The sequence below is a fragment of the Aphelocoma coerulescens genome, chromosome 1, assembly GCF_041296385.1.
Source record: "Aphelocoma coerulescens isolate FSJ_1873_10779 chromosome 1, UR_Acoe_1.0, whole genome shotgun sequence".
NCBI lineage: Eukaryota > Metazoa > Chordata > Aves > Passeriformes > Corvidae > Aphelocoma > Aphelocoma coerulescens.
Genome location: NC_091013.1, coordinates 69,046,023 through 69,072,934, shown reverse-complemented (window position 1 = coordinate 69,072,934; position 26,912 = coordinate 69,046,023). Strand labels below are relative to the sequence as shown.

Genomic DNA, 26,912 nt, shown 5'->3' with positions numbered 1-26,912 from the left:
ATGCTTTTGCTGGTGTCAGGTCTTCATCAGTCTTTAACTGGTTACACAAGCTGGCAAGTGGCAGACTATAGTAACAGAAACTGTTCCAGTGTACTTTGGATGGAACTTTTTAGTTTGAAATATTTTAAGCTCTAGTTGATGAGCTTGATTATACTATAGATACACCCCAATACTGCTACTTTAGTACTTCTGAAGAAGTCCTAGTTTTTCCACTTATGGATCCATATAGTAGCTGAGTATCATAACAACATCAAGCATAGATTAGCCAATTTTATCTTTATTTTCATAAATCAAAGTTACACTTCAAGTGGTTAGATCCTTTCACATTTCTCACCCAAAGCATACACCTGCAGTAGCTACCACAAAATATGCACCTATTACCATCCTGACAGACTGTATTTGTTACTGTAGCTTTTCAATCTTCTACAAGTATCACTTGCCAACAATAATTTTTAGTTACTTTCTCCATTTACATGAAATGGAGATAAACTGTAAATTATTGGCATTCTGTCTGTTGCAGGTCCAGACAATATTAGAATGTGTAGCAACTTTAAAACTCAATAGTGAAGTGTTAAATAAGTAGCAGTGTCAAAGCATCTCAAGGATTGGGCATACTGAGTTATTTTACACTGTGCTACAAACAGGATGACAAATCTACAGAGTAGTGTCTATCCTACGTAACTCTGCATTAAAAGGGTTTGTCTTCATAGTCTTTTTAAAGACTTCACACCCTTGTGCAACTATGAATTTAATGAAATAAAAATGATGACCATTAGAACTATTTGTTCAAACATTAGGAGTCTTCCATTAGGAGGCCATGATATACAATCTGAATTTTTTGTGGATTGCCTGAAAAGTACAGAATGCATGGAATTTCCTAGTGCTCTCTATAGAATATTTTCACAGAAAAAATAATTAGGCAAAACCATACTTATCCTCTCTACATAAAAACCTGAATTTTAAAGAATCTTTGTATATTCCTTATGGAGTCAACTGGAAAATTAATTTTTCTAGACCTGTAAATACTCTTTATTAGAAGAAATGCTTGGTATCTTTGGTTTACTTATACGCTGAATGAGAAAAAAAAGTCTGAAAGGGAATGACTGCCTAGTTACCTGAGGTTCATCTTTCATTTCTCCTAACATGAACTTTGGATAAGGATAGCTGTTTTGCAGGTGAAAAGAGAAATTCTCTACAAAACAATGAAACATAATGCTTACTTTAGTAGTGCATATTAAATAAGACAAGGCTGGATTAGTAAAAATAACTCTTAAGGATAGTTATAAAACCAAAACTGGTAATTTTACTTGTTCCAGAATTAGTAATCCTATTCTTTCTGTATTACCACCTTCTTTATAAAGTGTTACAAAAATATTCACAATAGTATTTCTATATTAATCTATTATTTCATATATTATTCTGAAAAAGTGCTTAAAGAGGCAAGTATATGAACTGCAAACTCATATCCCTTCCAGTTGCCTAAAGCCCTGATCCAGTTGTTTAAAGCCCTTGTTCAGTACTGAACAAGGAGGTGACAACTTTCATTTTTCCTCCTACAAATGCTCTTCCTACTTTTACATTTTCCTGCCTTATTAAGTAACAGTTGCTGGAAAAGTACAGTGTGACCTGTGTTCAATCTCAGATGAGCAATGTAGTTACTTCTAAATGGGATGTTTCATCTCTAATGTAAGGCTTTGAGAAATATTTATTTGCTTTCATTTTTTACCCTTCTTCTCATTATCCAATACTTTATATTCATCTAGCACAGCATGGCCGGTTTCCTTTGCAGTTTTCTTTACAACAGATTTGATACCAATATGTTCAATGTTAAATGCTGTCACACCAACATTGATTGCAGAATTCATAGCATTGTCTGTAGCATGGCCAGCATCCTCTCCATACCTAAAGAAAGAGAGCAGTTTTGTAGATTTGTATACTTACTATTTTAATCTTCACTGGAATTCTTTTGAAAGCAAAAATTCAGGCATTACCAAGAACAAATAATAAGCACAGTGCCCAAATGTCTGAAGTGTCTGAAGAATAAAATTAGAATTTATGAAGCCATTTGAGTAAAGGCTGCTCCTCCATCAGATCAATTGCTCTTTGAAAATACCAATATGCCTCTACTCTTTTTCTTCAAGAACCCTTTCAGTCTTTCTCCCTTTTCCCCCCTCTAATTTTGAAGAGTAGAAAACTTATCTATAGAATGATAAGAAGGGAGGGGAGAGAAGTTTTGTGCAATAACCAAAGATTCTTTTTCACCTAACTTCTTAGGTAAAATTCCTATACCCTCTGTATAGAAAGCAAACTATCCTGGGCTGCATCCAAAGCAGTGTGGCCAGCAGGGCAAGGAGGGGATTCTGCCCCTCTGCTCTTCCTTCTCTTAAGAGACCCCCACCACGAGTGCTGCATTATACAAAACCCCAAAGGCTAAAAAAAAAAAAAACTATCTTGAGGACACAATGAAAATTATGAAGAGATAAAAACCTTTGGTCTCTCCTGTGGGCTGTGAGTCCAGCTTCTTTATGCTTTAGTGGGCAAGTTGGCAGTCTCATACTAATGACTCAATTGTGCACAGAGAGCACAGTGAAGGAGGACAAGAATACAGTGAAAGCAGTAACTCCAACTGTTCTGGGTAGCCAGACATTTCCCCAGAGAGCACTGTATCAGAGAAACCAGGCCAAAGGGAAGTATTCTTGGTAGCATCAGAGTTACTTTTTCCCTGTGCTTGTTACAGCCAGAGGTTCTTTGAGGACCTCAAGATATGGCTAGAGAGAAGCAAAGAATATCAAAGAATCCAAAAATCTGTAATATATCGGTACGGCAGCCAGAGCATGCGGCTGGAACTAACAGTGAAACCGAATAAAAATAATTTGTGGGCTTTTTGTTTTGCTTTTAATTCTCTGATAGAGCAACAGCCTTGAATCATCAACATCAGATTTGTAGGTCACAATTAATCTCACAGCAGAAGTATTTGTCTGATTAGTTTGTCAATTCGATTATTTTCATCTCAGGAACATCATAAGCCAGTACAGTATCAGTAAAATAAGTAACTTCTTTTAAAGTAAGACTGTAGCTTATCCAATGCTGTAAGACTAACAACTTCTTAATGTCTGATAACTAATTTTTTAGTCTGCCTGTCTGAATTGCATAATTTTAACTCTTTTTTTTTATACTGTGCAGATATATACACTGTATTTATTTAAACAGTTTTAAAAAAAGGTAGTAGCATGGGACTTTGGCAGAAATATTACTTCTGAAGCTACATTTTCCCCCAATTCCAATCAACATGCATATGATGAGCATCTCTTTAAAATTCCATCCACAAAGGTACTGCAGCTAAGTTTTAGCCTTTTTTTTTTTTTTTTGAGACACTGATGGTGCTCCTTTAGCTTTGTTTCCATTAAGTGGAATTTAGCTCATTCACTGGTATTTTGAGTGGCAGAAATCTTTGTCACTGAAATAAAAAACAGCTTGCAAAAGGGAGATTATGTAGAATTTTAATATAATTATAAGGATGGATTTTAAAGATTACATATCAAATATTTTCAATCATACTGCAGTTAGCTGCAACAGGTAGTTACTTAATGTTTTTCACTCTTAGTGTCTGTTGTCTGCTGATCTCTGTATTTCCTATCTTTGTATCTAAAACAAAAACATTAATGTGATTTTATGTAAAATGAGTACCAGTACAATTCCTCCTGACATTCCTACAGCAAACAAACATCAGCAATAAACCACAACTGACTGGAACTTTGCTATTTGGCTTCCTATTTGAAATGCATCACAACACAACCCTGAATGCCAATCTGCTTAATACTGTATGCTGATGTTTATCTTGTTACCACTGGCTTGTGGCCTGTATGCACTTTCAGCAATCCTTTTAATATCTCTTTTGCTACACTTATCACCAATTCCATTTAAACTGCTTGCTTTTGCTTACTCTTCACATTCTATTAAATCTACTGCCCTTTTTGTGAGGGGTGCATTTCATGTTTCAGTTATTTCAATATATTCCTTTATTCTCCATAGGATCTTCCAGTGCATGCATACAGCTTTCATCTTTCCATCATTTTAGTAACATAATCTTAGCCCCAAATGTTACTGTCCTCTTCCCCCACTATCTTTTTCGAAGAACATTTGTATTTTGCAAGTCGAGGCTATTCTATTATTGCTATATATGCCTTAGATTTCCTTACAAAATTTTCTTTTTTGTATCTCCTCACTTTAGCCAAACCTGCTGACAGATGAGGTTCTTTCATTTTTCATAAATTTAGCTAAGTTTGCATAAATTCAGGATTAGAGCTGAGAGGCTTAAACCAGTAATTTTTTTCATAATGGTATTATACCACAGAGCAAAGACATAAATCTGAGCATTATTTGTAACACAGCCTGAAGCTGCAATACTTCTACAAAGAACTAAAAAAATACTTCCTACAATCATTAACTTGTTTCAGATTTTTGCATACAGGAGATGCTCATTACTGTGCAGTTACCACCTTATCACATGCCACATTACATAACTACAGCAAAGCAGGTATTTCAGTTAGATTCCCTACACCTTCATAAGCTTTTTTTCTGCCAGTATTCAGACACAACAACAGTGTGCTGTAGAAGATGAAAACAATAAAAACATAACTTACTTGTATCTGACTGTTTTTACAGTCTCAGTTGAAACACTTTTAGCAATGCACTTCGCTGCACTTTCTAAACCTTGCCACACTGTCGAAAACCCTGTAGAAACAATCAGCTTATTTGAGTTGATACCATTAAAAATACACAATTTTAAAAAGTGTAAGGAATTTTTACTACCTTGAACTCCACTTGCTGCTACAACCAGGGCACCATCAAAAGTAGATTTTCCATCTTTATCTTTCTTAAGGGATTCTGGAACTAATTTGCTGCCATGCTTCTTCACATGTGGAGCCAGCTCCTTTCCGACACAGCTCGCTATAGAACACACCCCTTCGACTACCATAAAACAACAGTATGCAAATTATTTAGTAAGAACATAGAACATCCTTCTTTAAAGATCTTTACTCATAATTAAAAGGAAGATTCACTGGAGACTTGAGTGGTGCTGTTATTTAAATATGCTTATGTGTAAGACCGACTTTAATCCACATGTAAGTGCCCAACTGATACAGAGCAACCTTATTTTTCAGGTTCTACACAGCTCCAAATCCTAAGAAACAAATAAGGTTGGCCTTGGGGCTAAAAAGTGCCTTAAAAGAAATACATACACATCTCACAGTCAAAGTTCAAGAAACTGTTTCCACTGCTTTATTATCTCCAACTGGCAGATACGGAACAAGCTGCTGCTTTCCTGACTTGTCTTCCATAGAAGTCTTTCTTACAAGCATTCCAGATATTCAATGTAGTTTTGTAACATCAGCATCATTTACTTTTAAACTTGGATGAGTCACTAGACAGTAAATATAAATATTATATGCAAATAAATAACAAAATGAAGCTACTGAGACCTGTTAGGGTTGCCAGGCACCTCTGAACACCAGGCCATTTCTATCTTGATATTTATACTTAATCCAATAGACTTGTTTCAGGTTTGTGTGTTTAAAAATATGCACACACACATCCTCTAGTGGTACCATATGTTAGTAATCAGTGAGAGTACAGCTTTTAAAATACATGGTTATCGACTTTAAAAAAAAGACACCATTTTGAATTAACTGTCTAAAACGTTCAAAAGCATGTCAAACTTAAGATTGTACAGACTATTCTTTTAGGAAAGAAAAGGATATCTCAAGGCCAACTAATATGTACTAGTCCTAAAGCATGTCTCTTGCAGGAGGTAACTACACACAAACTACTGATCTCTGGATTTTATCAGGTCAGTACCTCCTCTAGCTTACCGGCTAGAGAAACCAGCTTGCATTTTATGAAGTTTTTATTATTTAAGGCAAAAATATTCTATGAAATGGAAATTTTTACCTAAGAACTGGCTGACTTTCACAGCTCCTCCAGTAGCCTGTTTTGCTACATGAAGTCCCTTTGCTACAGTTGGGTTGACTTCCACAGGCTTTTCTTCTGGTTGAATGTGCTCTCGCAGTTTAGAAGCTCCTTTGTGAATAGCTTTGCCAGTGTATTCTGCTCCTTTCATTAGACCCCAGCTTAGCCAAGATGCACCTTCAAGGCAAAAATTAGTATGTACAATTTTACAGACTGTGATTCCTTCAGCTATCCCTCCTCTGCCTCTGCAACACAGGAATGCTTAGAAACATTCCTGATTACAGTCTGCAATTACATTCTCCCCTGAATGGGCTGGCGTAGAAGTCCTGAAGTAATTTCTGCACCTACACCACCACTTTTTAAATTAATTTTATTTCAGTTTAATCCAGCCAGTCCACATCCAAATGTCAGTCTAGTACAGTTACTCAGTTTTTTAATAGATATGCAAGCACCAGCTGAATTAGAAGTGATAGCACTGCGTATCTCAATGCTATGAACACTCATGAAAACATGCAACCCAACCCTGTAGCCCTTCTTGCAGATTCATACTTATTACAATCAGCTGGTGGTCATTAGTATATTCCAAAGGTTCTCAGAGGAAAAAACTCATGTTTATCTGCAGAAATCACAACAGGCACCTGCTATAATATGTGTTCATACAGAGATAAAATTGTTCTGTCACAGTGGTTTGAGTCACAGCAGGTGATACTCTAACTGAGTCAAATGAGGAGCCAAACTCATTTGCAATGAACAAACTGATGGCCATGGATTTATATTCTGCATGGTTTTTATAAAGTTCATCAAGACATCAGTTAAATTATCAATACTGGAACTAGTGAACAACTACTTTTGACCACTCAGCTTCTATCAGCACACATGCATTTAGGTGAAAATACTGTTTAAATGTCACTCACATTGGTTTCTGTTGAACACAGTCCCCTTATTACAACTGTACCTGACAAGATTCCATGGGCAACTTTCTCACTCCATTCTGGTAACTCTTTCTGATCTTCTGCTCCTTCAGGTTGTGGCTGGATATGTACAGTCTGAGGCAAGTGAACTGCATCACTAGAGGCTTCTGAAGGCTAACAAGTGAAAGCAAACACCTGATTATCTACTTTGCAGCATATCATCAAGGTTTCTGGTTTAGATCATACACATCCATTACCAAATAATACTAAAGTTGTGCATGCCTTGCCTAAGTGTACAGAAACTCAAGTTAAATTTAACACTCAATTACTTTTTCACAGAAATGCTACACATCCAGAAAAGCTTACCAGACAGGTCAGCTTTTTTGTATGCTTTTTTCATCCAGCCACAATGGAAAGATTTGCTTGCCAATGCAGCCATATGGCCAAATAGCTAAGCAGGGAAAATTTCCACTACAAGTTCACTAGCAAAACAGATAAGAGACTTGTCCATCTCTCATTTTTATCTTCCCAGACAGAAGCCAACTCTCTTGTTATTCAGCATGAGAACTGCAGTCTTTGGTTAGAGAATCCAGCTGCACTACAGGAATGCAGCTGTTCTGGTTGTTTTGTTCCTCATCCTTTCCTCCCAAATTCAAAAATAAAGGAGATTATTCATGCTGTGTACTGTTGCTGCTTTTTCAGACTGGCACAGCCAAGAAAAACATCAAACTGTGCACGATACTGACCCCTTTTAAAGCTGGGTGGACAGGTTCTGTGTGACTTCATGTCAAACTCTACAATTTTGGGGTAGATGTTAATCATTCAAACATCACCACCACCACTACAGGCTGCTTAGCACTTCTAAAAAGTGTAACATCACTTCATGCAGTTCACTGGCAATGTATAATTAAACTTTAATTACACAAAGCTGAAAAAAATGTAACAGATTTAAGTTTTTGTTAAGAGAACTTTTCCAATGTAAAAGTAAATAAAACCCCCAAAGATTTCAAAGATTGAAAAGTGCTAGTTAATGACAGAAAGAAAAAACATTTTTGTTTAATCTAGAAGAGTCTAAATGAAAGCATTTATAGATAAACCCATAGGCAGAACAGAATACACAATACAGAATAGTACTTGCTATTACAATGGAATTCTTAAATTGCCTTGAAATATTTACTGGATATAGAAGCAGGGTATTGCACATAGCTGAATGTTGTAGTAAAACCAACATTAACAGAAAAGAATAGATTAAAACTTAGGAGGTTGCTACCCAGAAGGTTAACAATGTATCACTGACATGTACTACTTCATCAATTACTGCTTGACAAGGTGAAATCTGGTATTCAAGAAATGTCTTCAGCTTGAGACCGAAACACTCAGGGGACTGGGCAGGAGAAATTACCTCAATAAACAGCTGTAAGTAAAAAACTAACAAAAAACCTATTAAAATACCCAAACTACGTTCCAGATGTAATTTAGTTACACCACAGGTTGGGTCATTATATAGAAAACCAGTCAACAAGACTTCTAAGATCTATACTAAGGAGCAAAACTGGATTCTCTAATTAAAGACAGGTGACTCAGTACTACAATCATACTAAATATAGTTGTCAATTAGATCCTCATGAGTACTGTGTAAAACAGACACATTAAATGGCCCTCAGACTAGGCTTTGGAATACTTGTGCTATATCACAGTTTTTAAAACTTCGGAAATATGCTGATTTGAAAAATGTGGCAGGCTGCAGTAACTTACTTGGTGTTTGACAAGAAACCAAACAACAACAAAACAAAAAACAAAAAAGCCACCCAACAAAAAAATAATCACTGGACACAGCATACACAGCTGCTGTCAATCAAATCAGCAGTTTTAACATGCATTTCTGTGACAAGTTTGTTTTTTTTTTTTTTACTAGAGAATTTTGGAATGTCCTGGCATTTACCTGGACTTTGTGGACAGACCTCTGTTTAAATTTATCTCCAAAATGTGCTCTCTCAGTTGCTGGGAGCTCTGAAGGTAACCCTACTCTCTCATGGGATCCTGGCACCTGTGACATTGTGTTAGGGAACAGTAACAAAAACACAAGTTTTAGAAAAATAAGGAACCAATGAGATATCACGTTTGAACTACTTCTACGCAGGAAAATGACAGAATTTAATCCAGGGAGTCAATATCACATGATTTTCTGTAGTACTTTCCCCTTTTAAGTAAAAATCTGTGACCTCCAGTGCTAGTGAAATTCCCTGCTGAACTCACTGGGAGTTATACCATAACAGAACTCTGCCCTTGCAGGATGCTCCAAACCGGTCCTTCATCACTGCTTTCACATTTTGGCAATTCAACAAAATTCTTTCATGAAAAGGTTTAATCATGCTATGATCTTTTAAATAGTTAGTGATTACCACACTTCCTGAAATGATGCTCCAGTGCTCTTACCCACTTTGCCCACTTTGCTTCAAGTCACTGAATTTTACTGCACATTTGTTAGACTATGGGGGGTTATTTGCTATTTTCTCTCCCTGTCAATAATTTACTGCAGTAAGGCACCAGATTTATCTATTTTGAGATCTCATTGGAAGATTTTTGAGGTACATACTGTTTTCTCAGATCTTCTCTGAGATGGCTTAACATTTTTGAACTCTAAACATGTTTGGGGATGATATTCCAAGAATGGTATCATCAAAACTACACAGAGAGTTGTGTGCATGCACACACAAGGAAAAACATGCTTTCTCCTGAATACATAATTTCACTTTGGGTCCTGTTCTCTTTCGGAAAAATAGAGAAAATATAAATAATCGTCTCAAATTTCACTCTGGGCTTACAATTTAGTATTTTAAAATTTCTGTTAACTCATAGGACCTACAGTTTCATTACAAAGCTACTTAATCTTGACTACTTTATCTATTTCTCACTGACAAGCTTACCAACCAAGACAAAAATTTGTCATTGTACACAACTAAATGTAAATGTGAGAATATATTGATGATTTATACTTTTCCTTATTGGCTTATAACAGACAGGTCAGAAATTTACCTGGACTCGTAGGTCAGACATCTGTTTCAAGAGATCCTCAAACAGCTCTCTGTCAGCTGCTGGAAGTTCTGAAGACAGCACAACTCCCACGTAGGACCCTGGTATCTGGGACATTGTGTCAGGGAACATGTAGACCCCAGTATTGCAGCACAGAACAGGAGACTGGTTACACATTAGAGGATACAGCCAGTCACAAACCTAGGAAAGACAAGGAAAGAATCAAAGGATACTTTTAAAAAGAAAGATGAGCAGAGCATACTGATAAGCCCCATAAACTTATTTTCCATAAAGTTTCTAGTGGAACCTTCTAGTGAAAGGTTCCCTGCTGATGGCAGCAGGGTTGGAATTAAATGATCTTTACGGTCCCTTCCGTTTGTAAAACCCAAAATGATTCTATGATGAAAAATAAAAAGCCTTAGACCACCTTGAACAAAATAAAAAAGAAAAACAATCCCCAAAAAACACAACCCATGTGTTTCTGGAACTATCACTCTTGATTAGTTCTGACAGTCTAATATAGAGAAAATACTAATTTTTACAGGACTATAATTCAGGCTGGTACCCTCTTAACTGAGGTCTCATCTTGAGGCCCACATGAAAAGAACTGCCAAACAAGTCAGGATTCACAGCGCCTGTAGCACCCTGGAGATCTCAGGACAGGTTTATATGTCAGGAAAAACAGAAGTGCATGGCTGTCACTAGCCTACTGCTGAAGACTGCTAACAAGAGTGGAGCTGAACCAGTAGACCCCAAACCAGCCAATCTCAGCAGTAACACTGAGATCCAAAGTCAGAACCCAAACCAGAAACACCATGTTCATTACAGAACGTGCCCACATGAAGCAAATAAGGACTGAAAAAAAAAAAAGGCATCTTTTTTATTTGTAGTTTTGAGTGTGGATTAACATGGACCCTCAAATTTCAAATTATCAATTGTCATAACTGCAATACTTTATCATTAATTGAGAGTGAAGCAGGTAGCATCCAACTCTATTTTATACTGATTTGTTATAATAGGTGAATCAACAGGTCTTTTCTATGTGAGGAAAGAAGTCAATTTCATGAAATGGAAAGATATGTTAAGTCAACTCCTTTACATACTGGTATTCACCAGAACAGTCAGCACTTGAAAACCTTGGGGAAGACACAGAGGTGCTTTTCACAGAAAGTTGTAAAATTGTGTACTTGAAAAAAACCACGTCTGCAACACCTGTAACATCCTTCATATCATCACATGGATATTTAGGCTCAGAAGAGCAAGAACCTAAGGAGATTGCCTGTTAAAGAGTTTTATGACAGTTCTTGAAATTTTAATTAAAGGAGAAAAGTATTTTCCTGTTACCTGCAGAAATGCCGGTGGACGATTCTGAGCAGCTTCACTATCTGTATCCAAGAATTTCACGATGCGCAGATATCCAGGATATGAAGGAGCACTAACCTGCCCATCAGGAGTCACAAAAAATATCTGTACTCCTTGGGGAATCAAGATCAGCTCATCTGCATCCACTCCCAGGTTTTCCAGGGGAGGTGGCTGAGTACACTTGTTGTTGTAGTAGTCCTCACCCACAGAAGAGAACTCCCCAGAGTCCGTGCCATAAGACACAGTGAAGTGGCCATTGGTAGCTTGAGGCGTATAGGCAGGAGGTGCTTCGTTTGGCAGACAAAGAGGTTTTGCAGATGATGGACTCACAGCTGGAATTTGCCCCTGACTCACAGCTCCAATACTTCCATCTGCTGCAGGTGGCTGACTTGGTACAAACAGAGAAGTAGGGGCAGGGGGTCTTTCTGGCTTTTCTTTGGAAGGAATGGACGGGTATAACTTGGGCACCCCAGGAGGGGTATCCATCGTAGCAGGACTTGCTTGTACAGGTGGGGTGCCTTGCTCTAGGCTGCCGAGTCGAGCACGAACATTTTGCAGGGTCTCCCTCATCTTCTGTTGCATTTGCCTGGCAGACTCCCACTGGGACCCGACACACACAGGACCCTCTGATGGAATGCTAACTCCTCGGAGCAAGTGGTCAAGCCCTTGCTTATAGTAACTTCTTGCCTCCTCCTTCTGACCCAGTTCATCTGCGTTCAGTCCTTTATTGATGAAAGTAAAGGCTTTCCTGTACTCTTCATTAATGGCTTTAATATTTGCATCTTCTTGCATAACCGGATCCTGCAGTTGTTCCATTACTGAGAATTAGAATAAAAATCAATAAGAATACACAGAGAGAAAGCCAAACAATGTTTACCTTAGAATAAAATGTCTTCTTAATGATGACCCTACTGCATGTATTAGCAGAATTTTATCTAGTTGCTTGGAACAGTGTCTGATATGTTGTGGCTATCTCCTAATAACATTCAGATTCAGTTGACATGATTCCAAGACAGCAAGGAATCTATAACCATCAAATCTAGTTACATCACAGATATTTATTTCTTAGAAGTCAAACATCAGAAGAACATAGACATGCCTGATACTAATTTTTCCATCTTCAAGATCAGTAGCAAACAAGAGGAATAAACAAGTCAAAAAATCTAACTTTTCCAAAAACATCTCTAAGGTATTAAAAAATTCAGTTACCATTTTGTCTATTTAAATAAAGGCTGAACTTACAAACAGTGTATTTCCATTTGAATAATTTAAGAGAAAACACTCAACAGATTTTGAGATCTTGGTCAACTAACATCAACACACAGAACCGTGAAATATTTTGAACAGTTAAAACTGTGCTTTACAAAATAAAACCATGGAATTACTTATTTCCTTTACAGTGTTTATAGAGAGAGAAAAGGCAATTGGTGTTTTACACTCCTTGCTCCCCAATGACAAAAACTGGAAGTACCAATATGTACAAAAGATTGCAGGTTCTAGGTCTGTTTTGGAATGTATTCCTCAAACTGCCTCATGGATTTCAACTGAAGAGCAGGAAAGAATCCAGTAAGTTTGTCTGAATTCTAAAATGTGTAAACTCACTGTTTTAGCTGTATGCAGATTGTCGATCTTGGCCAAACACAGGAAATACAAATCATTAATTCCAATGAATTTGGAATTGTTTTGGGGTTTTTTTGTGGCAGCCTTGAGAGGTTTGGCTTACCAAGGCAATACAACAAAGGCTAAGAGATTGGATTAGTCTCTACAAATATAATGGATGAAAAGAAGAAAGTAAATCAGTAAAGAAAAAATAATTGTTGGGAAAGAAAAAAGAATGAAATCCAAACTTGCAATAAAATCCTGAAATAGTACCTACATTGAAGTTTACTTAATATCTCTTCTTGTTTTAGTCTAACTATCAACAACCTAAAAAAATAATCTGGAAAATAATCTTCCTCTATGCCAACAAAAACAGAGAAACTTAGGAAATGCAGGTCATGAAAAGATTTTAAAGAGGCAAAGATGGAATGCTGTGCTCTACTCCCACGCTCTTTATAATCAAGATGCAGACAGCATTTATGTGACTGATGCATCTGCAGTCACACAACAGCAGTGCCATGTAATCTGGAAGGCATCTGTTTTTATGATGCTACAGAATCCAATTTCATGTAAAAGTCAAGATATGTGGTTTCAGTCCAGTAATAGACATGTAGCTCGGAATATGACAGGGATGGCTTGAGAAGGCAGCCCAGTGGAGTGGGTCAGCAGCCACTCAAGCCACCAGGTTCACTGCCCATCATGTAGCAGATAAACAAATTTTGGGCTGGAGGAGATTTTTCTGATTGATTACAGTCACTTGTTGCCATGAGGCTCAGCATCTTTAAGCTAAAGAACAACACTGGTGTAAGTGTATAGTTACTAATCACCAAGGACATCACCTTTAGAAGTTAAAAGTATGCTCCTGACCAGCACAACAGCAAACAATTACAGTAAAAGCAATTGGAAAGAACTCCTTAAAAGGTTGTGAATATAGCTGGATCCTTACAGCAAAAAAAAACCTGGTGACTGCCAAAGCACATCACTGTGTGTCAACACTTGTATTTATTATTGAAAAATCCACTTTTCCTTGTAAGAAGGGTATGAAGGTGAAACCCAATTTAACAGTAAAGACCTCTGATTTGAGAATTATAGGTTCTTAAAACACAGAAAATACTTAGAAGACTGAGAAGGATAGACAAGTTTCACCTATCATCACTGTTTTCTTCTTTATGAGCAGAATTTACAGGTTTAAGATTTTTAGTGCCTTTATCTCCAATGCCGTGTAAAGTCCTTTCTTAAGGCTTTAAGTAAATTATTTATTTGTGTGAACACACCTGCAGTACAATAGTCCCCTCTGCCCCATGTTTATTGATTTGTTTTTTTTCAGGGTGAGGCTATTGCAAAGATACTTTATAGATTTCAATCATTCATTTGCTAGTGATTGTTAGCATATAACAAGAAGAGACATCAAGTAAAATCCTAAGTACATTTCAACTTAACATTTCACTAATTTCCTATTCACTGTATAGTTGTCATACTGACAGCAGCACTGTTCTTGCTAAATCTCAGTCTTTATAGATACCAGGAGAGGTCTGTAAGAGAATGGAGATGTCAGCACCATCAGTGTCCACAGAGCACTAGTGCACAGCGGACCTACAAAAGCTGGCTCAGCAACTCTGATTGTCTGAAACATCCCAAGTTCTCGGTGTATGTGCAGCATCGTTACCTCCAAATTATGCATTTGTTTGGCAGAGCACTTGGAAATGGAGGAAGGACTTCACAGTAGATTTCAAGCTAACTATGTGCAACTAAAAGTCAGCCCAAAGAACTGAATATCACTCATTCTTAATAATTCATTAAAACTAATACAAAAGAATTGATGGTATTAAATAAGCTTATCTATTTGTTCCCTCACAACACAAGAATAAATATTCTCTGAAACAGAACATTTAAGTAGCTATCTGATCACATCCAAGCAATATCCTCGTTAGTTATTATTTTCAGTGTATGATCTTTATGCAGTATTTAAGTGTCCTGCATGTTTTAATATTTATCTGTAATCCACTTTAGTACAATGCTGAATCTTATTTCCTCTGTTTTAAAGCTGTAATGAATGGAAAAACGTGTAATACTGAATATTAAGAGCACTGCAAGCCAACCTTTGGTCCTATGACCAGTTCAGATCAGCCCAGATCTGTACCACTTAGTGCTAATTAAGATTTAGTGGAACATGTCTCAGAGAAAGCCAGTCCAAAACTGAGATAAGAAAAGAGCTAAAGGGCACTGTAGATAATCACAGATCAATCCAGCACTTGAGCCCTTTTTCTTCTATCAGTCCAGATATACTCCGTGGTTTTAAGTGACTTGACCGAGGGAGGCTACAGTGCATCAATGAAACTTGAGTTTAATTTGATATTGCAAGCTAACATCTCACCCATCCTTCCTCTAAAACAGCAAAGCCCACTTCATTAAAAAGCAACGTGTATTAACAAAAATACAGGTCAATGGTGGATCTCACTGCTAGACTGTAAAAAGCCTAAGGCTTATTAAGAGGATTAAATATCCTGACTGACAGAGGTAGGGTACACTTTCCAACTCACTATTTTTGAAGGAGAGTAGGGGAGGAAAATGCAAAACAAATTTTAAAAAAACCCCAAAACTAAAATGCTCTTAATCCAAGAGTTACTCTTATTTGTCAACTGTTTTTCTGTCAGCCACCAATTAAGGAGGACCATGCAGACACAACTGTTTAAGCCTCATTTCTGTATGAGCAATTAGGAAAGTATTAGTAACTTTCAAGAATTTAAAGAATTAAATGTTATCTAGAATATAAACTAATAGAAGCCAGGTACTAGCTCATAAATTTACCTTTTTATACTTTTAGCTTATTTAAATTAACTTGTTTAAATTTGTTTAAAGAAGTCGTTAAATTTTTCATGAAGTGATGGCCTACTCCTAGTTTTTAAGCAAAGAAAAAAAGTTCATAAGGCTAGATAGTATCACAGACTAGACAACAGAGGGAGTTGGTGATAGGAGAGTAAATCTCACTCTCTAAATTACCAAATACTTCAGTAAACACCCATCATCTGACATTTCAAACTACACCTTCTCGGGCTGCTATCCCATCATCCAGACAGCATATCTATTTTCCTCCTCTACTACTGCTTTAAGATGACTTCTGTCCAAATAAAAGAACTTCCTTCCTGGCTCCTTGGTCTGCACCTCCATCACATGCTCTCACCACAGAGCTTTTAGGCCCCGGGTACCTACCTGTCACTTCTCGAAAATGGGAAGTGGAAAACCAGTAGGGCAGAAAATGCCCTTCATCTCGCAGCTGTGCTGCCCAGCACTGACGTGTTTCGCAGTACCCAAGTACAAAGACATTGTACTGCCATTCCAAAGGATTCCACGATCATCATGGAAAATTTAGTGTTATGTAAGACTGCTATTTAATACTATTTAATTAGCTGCGTGCCTGCCGGTTTCTGATCACTACCAACGTTCTTCCAGATTCGCGAAACTCAAAACTGTCTGACAAGAATCTTTTAAAAACAAAACGAGAAAACAAAATAAAAGGAGCAGTTTTTCGACGTACTCTGACAAATAACCTCTCACGACGTTCAATGCATTATTTACCATCACGGTTACTTCAACCTGCCCGGACCACGGCCCTCCCACCACCTGCCCGCCGGGGCTCCCGGCTCCCCAGCGGCGGCGCGGCCGCACCGCGGGGTCCCACGGCCGCCGCCCGGTCTCGGCCCGCTCCGGTGCCTCCCGCGGCCTCCCCCTGCCCGCCCCGCTCCAGCCAGCGCCCCCCGGCTTCGCAGGGAGCCCCCGACCGCCCGACCGGGCCCGACTCCGCAGCCGCCTCACCGAGCAAGGCACCGCCACCGCGCTGAGCCCAGCCCAACCCCGCCTGCACCGCCCCCGCCCGGGCCAGGCGGCAGCGGGCGGGGCCGAAGGGTCGCGGCTCTGGCGTCACCCGGCGCGGGGCTGCGGGGCGGAGCTTTCCTCGGGGAATGAATAACGCTGAACCATTTAGCCTGGGTTTTGTGGGTTTTCGTTTGTTTGTCTGTTTTTTATTTTGGAGGGTTGCTTGTTTGTTTGTTTGTTTTTATGAGTTGGGTTTTTTTTGGGTTTTTTTGGGGGGAGGGTTGGAAGGCTACACAGAAAATTGAAAATGCAGAATTACAAAGCAGCACGTCTCATACCGTATGCATACTTAATTTTTTCTTTTTTTTTTAATGCTCTTGATGTTTGGGAGAAATAGACGTCTGCATGTTGATTTTCACTTCACTATAATAATTAATAAATAAATTTTGCTGGGAACATGGAAGATCACTTCTTTTTTTGTCTTCTAGTTTCTGTGGCTCACACCACTATCTAGGACCAATGTATCAAACTGAAAAATAATTTATAGCCCCAGTGATATCAAGCTGGTTTTTTTCTGTTGTTTTTCAGTAGCCAAGTGACTTTGCCATTTTTAAGGAATTGATTTAGTAATTTAAACCAATATATGTCTTTATCTTTTAATAAAAAGCTGTAACTCTAATTAGCTGTATATGTGTGTACGTGTGTGTACAAAAGCACATATACCCAAATTCTACTTATGGAGTTGGCATGAGTACCCAAAAATGGAAAAATAAGGGCTAAAAGCTATCATTCTGAAATCTCCCCTTTCGTGTCATGTTTTCACATTTCATTTTGACTGTCACTTTAATTGTGCCAAAATGGCAGGCTGCACGGTTCAGGGTTGTATTTCCAAAGGTGGCTGTCTCCAGGTGAGACTTATTTGCCAGCCTGGGCAAGCTGGAGCTGGTTGCTGCCCTAAGTGTTGGGCCGTGGGAGGGGTGAGCTGCATTTGTGCACTGGTGCTATGAAAAAAACCAAAGAAAAATTATTTCACTAAACATCCAGCATGTGCCATAGAACATCAACGCTCATGTTCTCAGTCAAACTTCCAACTTCTCAGTGAAACAGCTGCTCGAATTTCTGGATATAATCTGGCAGTATATTACTGATGTGCAACTTTGATAATCAATGCTAAAAATCCTCTGCAGCTTGACCTCCACATGGAAAATTTCTAGCCAGGTTAAATCTAGCAAAGGTGCCTTCCATGGTGCATGACTCTTTACCTGTGCTAGCTCTTCCAGAACTTTCTGGGTTCCAGCCCTGGTAAGGCTCACTGACTTGCATTCCTAGGTACTGTATGTGAGTACTGACCATGAATCAACCTTTAACACACTCCATAAGACCACAGACCATAAGAAATTCACAGTAAATACTGGCTTTAGGTAGTGGCAGCCCTGTCCAGCACTGCCCTTGGCAGATGGGTTTACCGCTTAGCTTCATTTAGCTCCCAAGTATCTCTGGAAATTTGTTACATGTTGTGGTTTCCAGCATAATATTTATCGAGGAGTTCTGTGTTCCAAACTTTTCATGTGCCCCCTCTTCAGTCCTTTTCCTGCTGACAAGAAACAGAGAGCAACGTGAAAGAGAGACAAGTTGTCCACAAATCAGGGAGAGTTCCTCTTTCTCAACAGCAGCGATGATGAGAGACAAGCTGTCCACAAATCAGGGAGGGTTCCTCTTTCCAAACAGCAGTGAGGATGATATTTGTATATGAAAGAGTATGCAGACAGATGAGGGTTTGGACTTGTGGAGAGGGCCCTAAACATTTGTTTAAACAGGTGGTAGGTTGCGCTCGGGTAACTAGATGTCACTGAATTATGCTATGTGCATATAGGCAAAGTTTACAAGGAAATAAACATTTTTATGACAAAAAGTGGCACTCTTGACACAGGGCTGCAAGACAATAGAAGGACTTTTTAATTTTTTTTAACTACGCAGGGGGTACCTTTGCCAACATTGTTTTGTGGTAGCAGGCCTTGTGAGGTCCAGAAGTTGATGAGGGGGCACAGCAGCATCACAAGTGAGGGAGGGATGAGCTGGACAGGTGAGCACCAAGGCTGCCTGGCTGTGCTCTGAGCTGTTATAGGAGTCCATGGGCACATGTGCCCTGACAACCTTTCCTTTCACCAGGTGCTGCTCTGTTGTATCACCCCCCACCTGACAGGGCAGCTTGTATCTGCTGTGAACTTATAGAAACCCTAGTACTTTTGCTTTAAGTCAGAATTAGGCTGAGGGCCGAATCGTGACATGTTCCCACCTACAGCTATAGAAATAAACTGCTTTTGCCTCACCTGAATCTGCAAGTTTTAAACTGTGTGTTTTTTCTGCAAGTCATTTCAACATCATTTGTAAATGCTAATTCTGCTTATGGTAAGCTATATCTTTAGTGATTCCAATCTAAACAACCACTGTGAGCTTGCTTAATTTGTGTCTGCACTTTCATAAAAATAATTTCCCCCAAATATCTCATTTTTATGGTTTAATAACATAAAGTTCTATACAAGCTAGGCAATAACTGTGAATATATCTGTATTAAGGTATATAGGCATGTATATATATCTCCAAGTTATTTAAACATCACAAATAGTAAAATCACTGAGGGATCTCAAACTGATCTGTAAATGCTAACAAACCTGGGGGACTGTGGCTGTGAGTAAAAATTATGTGACAATTCTCCCAAACCAGTTACTCATATGGAAATAAATTTCATTGCCTCACGCCAGATGCCGGTATGACTGTAACCTGGTTACACATCCAAAGGGAATCAGGCTGCATAGACAGAGTGCTCTTAGTCAGCAGCCCCCAAATCACTGATGGCAGCACAATAAATCACTGTTGTGTGAGTACAACTGAATATGTAATTATTCCACAGCTCCTAACAATAGTAAAAACTTTTGTGGTAGATGAATAGATGATCTCACTGTGATTATTACCTTTTTTCTGACTTCAAATTCCATAATCATTTGCAGATAAATTGTCCTGAGGCCAAGCGAGGAAATAGCAATAACAGCTGTCTGACAAAGGTAATATTGCACCTTTTTAAAATTACGACAGCCACTGACCTCAGAATGAACTTGCACTTTGCTAAGGTGCAAGAACACATCTTCAGCATCTCTGTGCAGTGTTGACAGCCTTGAGCTACAAGCAGGGATAATGCACTTACAGCAGACAAGTATGAAACATCTGGAAAGGCACCTACTTCCTGAGATGATCCCATCTGGGATGCCTAGTCCCAAAGGGTGGTAGAATAACCTGGCTGTTACCAGTACAGCCCTGGGAAGGAGGAGGCTCTAATTCAAAGAAACAGATCGAGGTCCAGACAGCATCTGTGCACTGCATTTGGCCGTGTGCCAGGCTGCTGCCATCTTGTGCAAGGTTTTTCCCTGCCTTTTGCTGTGAACAATTATTTGCATGTGTGTAATTACTAAATGCTGTCTCCCCAGTCTTCTGTATTCTTGTGTTATACCTGCAGAGCAAGAACAGAAAACCAAGACCATCTTATGGGACCCCAGATTTAACAGTTCCAACTGTCAGAGATAATACAAACATGTTCCTCAAGTCCAGCCTAAGGAAAACGTTTCTGGAAAGGGGTCAAAGTACTCTTGGAGGGTCTGCTAAGGGGGTAGCAGTGGGAGAACTAGAGAGACAGATGATGGACCAATTAAAGTTGACTGGGAGTTCAGTTTGTTTATTCAGCAGTACATAAAGTAAGTTGACAAAAATGGTCGGAAGAGGAAATACCAGGGAAATATCTGGCTCTGTAAAGACTAGTGGTAACAAAGGTCTTCTGTTGGATGGTTTATAGGTGCCAGGACAGACCACAGCAAAGCTGGGCACCACAATACTCAGATTATTCACACATGCTGATACAATACTGAGATGCTCAGTTCAGAGGAAGGATAAATTCAAATGCCGATGGAGTGAGTATTCCATCATTAGGATTTGTGGCACTTGGAATAGTGGATACTTAATTAGATAGCAGATATGTGTTTTCCAGAATGATTTTACATATTGTCAGACTGCAGAAAGCAGCAGAGGTGTTGAAATATATTTCATTCAGCACCAAAGTTGGAAAACATGCTGCTATCAAAAAAGAGAGACTGTTGAGGGGCACTTTGCACCTCGTAAGTGCAGGAGTGAAATTTTATACAACTAATAAATAATACTGAATTATAAAATTTATCCTGGGTTTCTTGGGTGTTGTTTTACAGGTTTTTTGAAGGGGATGGAAGGCTACACAGAACATTAAAAATGCAAGATTGAAAATGTAAACTTAGAAAGCAGTGCACCTCATACTTCATCCATAATTAAATATATTTTTTAATACTCTTGATGTGCAGGAGAAACAGAGGTCTGCATGTTGATAGCACTTCACCATAAATCATTTTCTCTGGGAACATGAAAGGTAACTTCTTTTCTATCTTCTGGTTTCTGTGGCTCACACCACCATTAAGCACTAATATGTCAAACTGAAAACTAATGTATAGCACCAGTAAAATCAAGTGTTGCTTTTCCCATGTTTTTCGGTGTCCAAGTGGCTTTTCCCTTTGTGATAAATTGAGTTAGTAATTTGATTGCATGTCATCTCTTTGTCTTTTAATAAGAAGCTGTAATTCTAATTAGCTGTATATGTGTGTGTGTGTGTGTGTGTGTACAAAAGCACATAAACCCAAACAGTGTGCTATTCCAAAATTATATTGGCAGAATTAGGGCCTTGTGTATACTGTATATAAGAATGAATTTCATCAAGATTTTGCTACAGATGATGTGGGAGAACATCTGTTTTCCTAATGATGTAGATGAGGCAATCTGCGACCCTGCCCATGGAAGTTCTAGCTCGTCTTCTTCTAGTCTCAGCTCTTCTCAATCTGAAATTCAGACCAATCTCCTGTTGCTTGACTTGGAATGAGTCTGAGGGCTGTTATTTTGTAAATAACAACATGTTTTCTTGTATCTTTCTTTGATGAATCTTGTATTGGCCAGTCTTTAGACTAGAGAATTCTATTAACTGGTCCTGTGCAGGGATATATGTCATGTTTTGTGTCCTGTTTGGCATGTATATATGAAATACTAGATAAAAGATATCTGATTATGTAGATTTCCACTCCTTTTATGTTTTAGGTATGTCTGTCTTTGAATAGGTTTCACAATCTATTTGGAGTCGCACTCTGTGTGTGCTAGATGAAGTAGATTTCTTTTCCTCAGGTGGGAAATGGATAGGTTTGTACTTAGAGACTGTGTGTTTAACTAGGTAACATATCTGTCCTGTAATTACATCCATTTTCCCCACATAGGAAAAAGAATTGAAGGAGTCATATATCTCTATTTGTTTTGAAATACAAGCTCCTCAAATTGATGGGCAGGAGCTCAACCAGGTGATTGTAGTTATCCACTGAGTAAACTCAAACAGCAGTCTGGCTCTGCTCATCTCTGTACACAATGCTCTGGATGAAATGTGAAAATCAGTTCTAGTTCCCAAGTCTAGGTGCTGAGACCACCCATAGCCTTCTCAGTATCAGAAAGAGTCCTGTGCACGTGTCTTCTGTCTCCTGATCCTTTGGTTATCCAAAGAGGTGTTCAGTGGGATGCTTGGTGGATCAACATCTTGAGCATGCAATGATGTTCATCCCAAAGAGCCTCCATACACCCACGGCAGAACTCAAACAGTACTATGAGAATACTGAGGGTTCAGCTGACACTACATAAACACTTCCAAAGAGTTTATGGACCAAACATAATAATAAGGATAGTTCTTAAACAAAGTGTTTTGTAGAAATGCTGAACTTTGGTCAATAAATCTTGAGCTGGAAAGTGGATCTAGACTTCAGTTTATGTATGCATGGTTTTAACTCTAATATTTAAAGTCCATTTATCTGAACGCATGTATACCTTTGAAAAATAAAATCCTGCATTTGTAAAATATGTCATTCACAAGGCTTGTTCATCATCAGATGCAATAATTTTAACCTTGTTGTTCTTATTCTTTCAGTTTGCAGTCAAAATAGTATTTTATAATACTATAATTTCTTTTAAATAATGAATGCTGCAGTCAACTGTTTAAATTGTCAGAAGTACAGTTGGAAATTTTGTATCTCTATTCTGCTCTATTCCAAACTGAAACTGAAAAGGTTTGTGTCTCGCAGACCTGGACTAAAGATATGCTGATACTGTATAGCTAGATGGCAGCATTCACATTGCTTTGAGAAAAGCTATAGTTATTTGAACGGTGTGGCTCCTCTGTTACAGTTAAGTGGCATGGTCCTATTCTGAAATGTGCTGCCTGAGAATGTCTGAATAATTAACACATCTGAAAATCTGACCATTTCATTTAGGTGTCTAAATTGGAGATTTATACTTTGGCCCTACAGATAATGAGTATGAAATGTAGTACTTACCCATTTATCTAAAAAGATAAAAATCTGATTATGTGCATGCATCTTTTAAAACAGGCTAATGTTTAGCCTGTTTAGACTGAAATCAGGCTTTGCTTTATCTTATTCAAGACCCCATTTATTTAAGAATTTTGTATCATGAAATAGCCTACAAGCTTGTTTGGATGATACGCAAAATTACTTCCCTTCTGTTACAGAACAAAATACTTATTTAGCAAAGTCTTTCTGAAGGTCCAACAAGGTCCTCCTATCATCTATCCCAAGCCTTACCAATCTCCTCAAGTATAACCCCACCACCTCTTTCCTTGCACTGTAAGGGGACAAGGACACCTTTCAGAACATAAGCCCTTTTTTGTCCCTACTCGCTGAAGATGTTTTTTTGTCTAGTCCAGGCTACTACACACACAAGCATCCTGTCCCTAACATGTCAGCCCACATGAAAGTGAGCCTGGGAAGGCCCAGGACAGGGAGCTTGGGCCCCACTGGCTCACACAGCCTGAGACATACACAGAAAACCCCACTGTGAGCAAAGTTTTGGCTGTCTCCACCTTGTCCTTTCAGCTTTCTGCAGGATGACCTGAGCCCTGAGGCTCATTTGCTAAAAGCCTGCTTTGCAATTATATGCAGCTTTGGATGCCCAATGCTCTATGAGAAATAGATTTTGATTGCACTCAGCCAAAGACCGGAGTGAGTTGCAAAGGGCTGAGTGGACAAAAAACACAGAGAGATGGGTATTTTGGGTGGTAAGGAGGAAGACAAATAGGCATGGGCAATGGTTCTATGCAGCACAGACAGTACTTTGTAAATCAAAGTAAAAGCTTTGACACCATTTCCCACAGCATTCTCCTGGAGAAACTGACTGCTCATGGCTTGGACAGGTGCTCTCTTCACTGGGTAAAAATCTGGCCAGCTGTTCAGGCCCCAGAAAGTGATGGTGAGTGGAGCTACATCCAGCCAGTCACTAATGGTGCTCCCCAGGGCTCAGCACTTCATCAGTGATCTGGACAAGGGGATCATGTGCCCCCTCAGTCAGTTTGCAGATGACACCAAGTCGGGTGGGAATATTAATCTGCTGGAGGAAGGCTCTACAGAGGGATCCGGACAAGCTGGATCGAAGGGTCAATTGTGTGAGGTTCAACAAAGCAGAGTGCTGGGTCCTGCATTTGGGTCACAACAACCCCATGTAAGAGCGAACCTTTAGGATTGTGCTGACCTGATTTGGATGCAAAAGGAAATCCTGGAATTGTCTTTTCTGGTAATCTGTTGCTGTGGCCTCAGCAATCGAAACAGGACTGAATTTATGTCTGCTGCCGCAGTTCAATTATTTATGTATTTCAGCTAGCTGTCCTTGGAGGTGCCATTGGAAGATTGTAAGAATATTTTCTGCTGCTCTCTGTACTTTTTTATCTCTAATTTGTGGACTAAACTACAGAAAAGAAAGCAGGATAGCTATGTAATGTACAGAGGTGTGAGCCTGAAATGAAATAATACTGCAGTGAAAATCAGGCTTTGCTCAGTGTCTGTCTGTACTACAGACTACAGGATAGTAGAGAGATGTTTACACCTATTCTCAGTATTTCTGCATAACACTGAAGGTTGTACTGTGGGCATACCTACTTGAAGTCGTAATGTAAAATGTAAGCATGATTTTATTAGCAAAATGCACCATTAGGTTTCAGTTCAGTAATTCTGGGTTTACAGCCTTGTTTTGACTGCATTACTTGCTACCCCATAGACTAAAAACTTCTTGGATTTTCTTGATCTGCAAATCCAATGCCTGTGCTTTTTATTTTATAGGGAAGTTTTTATATTTACCAGTTAGATAGGCAAAAACTGCCATCAGAAATTGACATAAAGCTCCAAAGTTTCTTCAGATGGGTAATATCAAGTAAAGGTCAGTAAATCTCATAATAAAAAGCTGTATAATATGGAACAATGGTCAATAGTTCATTAAATGTCATCATCAGAAACTGTAAAAGTTGAAGGGAAAAGCCACCTGAAAGTTCACAGCTCTGTTATTAATACTTAGATAGGAAACTCAGTGGGAAGCCTTGACCTTGAGTATACAGGTAAACAGGGTAGGTAATACAATAGTTTGCAGTATGATTGAATTTATTTTTAAACTTGCCAAAACATAGAGAAAAATGAGACCACAATGACACATATACCTAAGTACTTCTTTAATGTAATGGACAGACCTGCTGTAAATGGACCTACATCTGTAGGATTTTGTCCAAGTGTCTAGAGAATTTGTGACCTGTTAACCTCTCTGTTTATGCTAGTTCCTCTTTCCTAGGTTAGGAGGCTGCATCCTTTACCCAGAGGTACCCTTTACCATGAGGTATGCCTCATGGTTATCCCAGCTTGGAAATTACAATATTTAAGTACCTGAAGCATATATAAAAGTTGAACTTTAAACAAAAGCTTCTTTGTTATTGTCTTTATGTACTTCCTTAGGTAAACTGCCTAGTACAAGTGTTGGCAATTTGTTCCACTGTATAAATAAACTATTTTCTGTAATAAGCTGTATAAAATTACTGTTTTCTCGATTCAATCTTCTTGAATGAAGGAGAAATATGTATTAAATTTAGTGGACATTAAACTTTTCTGGAATGAAATTGGTATTTTTTAATTTTCTCGAATTTATATTAACCTTCAGAATTGTTGTAATTGAAATATTTAATATCCGCCTTTTTTATAAAGGGATTACCAGGAAAACCCTTCTGGGACTAGTTTAAAACAAACAAGTCCCAATAACTACCACTGAGAACTCTTTAACATACAAGATAAAGTATGTGCACAATATTGAAATGCAAGTAACAAGGTAATATTTCAATGATTGCATTTTAATGAGTTTCATGCTCTTTATTCCCTCAGTGCCTGAGACATTATTATATTCCAGAATGATTATTTTATTACCTCAAATATTATTTATAAAATATTTAAGAAATATTTAAGAAATATAATATTTAAGAAAACATAATATGCAGCTTAATTAAAGCTAGGGGTTTTTTTAATGTGCATCATCTCAATAAATGCTATTAAGGAATTAACCTGGCTTGAAGTCTGTACCTGTAGGACCAAAACATCATTTCACTTTCCCTCTTGCAGACCAAGTGAACTAATAATCACTTCACCCTTCAAATACTCAGGAATTCATGCTGTTTGCATACTAGTGAAAAGCAGAACGGACAAGGGCATAATGACCTTAACAGTCAAATCATCCTGGTTTAAAACCCAACCAAACAATAACAGCATATGAAGAACTGTTTCTTTTTCTTTGACAGGTGTTTTAATGCCATTTATGCCATTGAAGGTAGGTTCCCCTCATCTGCAAACCTGATGGGATGATGAACTGCAACATGGAGACGAGATGCTTGTTGAAATAGCCCTGCTGCCAGAGAAAATGCAGCACCACCAGCACCCTAAGGATCTAAAATACACCCTCTAGGCTGTTTCTGGGGTGCATAGTAGTTAGTTCATTTCTTTTTTTTGCATAAGCTACCAACAAGCAATAGGACGTGGATCTCTCTGCAGAACTAAGGGGCTGTGAGAAAGGCACATCTCTGGGCACAAGGAGGCACCTGCATTTGGGGATGGTGGCTTGCATCATCCAGGGAAAGAACACTTCTGCACAGTACCAGTACGGTACCGTACGATGAAAGGTAAATTAGTTTTCCTCACAATATGCCATGTTCCTCTTGGACTGTTCAAATGCTTACTTTGTTCTAAGTTAAAGAAAACATGTATTTGAAGATACGCATTCTCTATGACTTGTTTTTACTTGTAAAGT

General features: G+C 38.5%; 1 protein-coding gene across 4 annotated transcripts; it reads right to left on the bottom strand.

Moving 5' to 3' along the window:
• Nucleotides 1-261: 261 nt before the first annotated feature.
• SPART (spartin) lies at nucleotides 262-16,764 on the bottom strand. 4 transcript variants are annotated; one of them, XM_069012080.1, is made up of 9 exons: nucleotides 16,689-16,764; nucleotides 11,259-12,094; nucleotides 9,918-10,115; nucleotides 8,824-8,928; nucleotides 6,926-7,055; nucleotides 5,953-6,147; nucleotides 4,813-4,971; nucleotides 4,644-4,734; nucleotides 262-1,902 (listed from the first exon to the last, which is right to left on the bottom strand). In XM_069012080.1, the coding sequence occupies exons 2-9, from the start codon at nucleotides 12,090-12,092 to the stop codon at nucleotides 1,716-1,718; spliced, it is 1,899 nt and encodes a 632-aa protein (XP_068868181.1). In that variant the 5' UTR covers nucleotides 12,093-12,094; nucleotides 16,689-16,764; the 3' UTR covers nucleotides 262-1,715. The 4 variants fall into 4 exon arrangements, with proteins under 4 accessions (XP_068868181.1, XP_068868187.1, XP_068868183.1 ...); XM_069012086.1 differs by lacking the exon at nucleotides 16,689-16,764 and adding an exon at nucleotides 16,411-16,502; XM_069012082.1 differs by lacking the exon at nucleotides 16,689-16,764 and adding an exon at nucleotides 16,086-16,379.
• Nucleotides 16,765-26,912: the final 10,148 nt, after the last annotated feature.

Excerpts from the sequence above, each read along its gene's own strand:
- SPART (XM_069012080.1), bottom strand. The coding sequence starts at position 12,092 with ATGGAACAACTGCAGGATCCGGTTATGCAAGAAGATGCAAATATTAAA. Across the intron at positions 10,116-11,258 it reads GTCCACCGGCATTTCTGCAG|GTTTGTGACTGGCTGTATCC; the intron begins GTAACAGGAAAA and ends TGTCTTTCCTAG. Across the intron at positions 8,929-9,917 it reads TGTCTGACCTACGAGTCCAG|GTGCCAGGATCCCATGAGAG; the intron begins GTAAATTTCTGA and ends ACAATGTCACAG.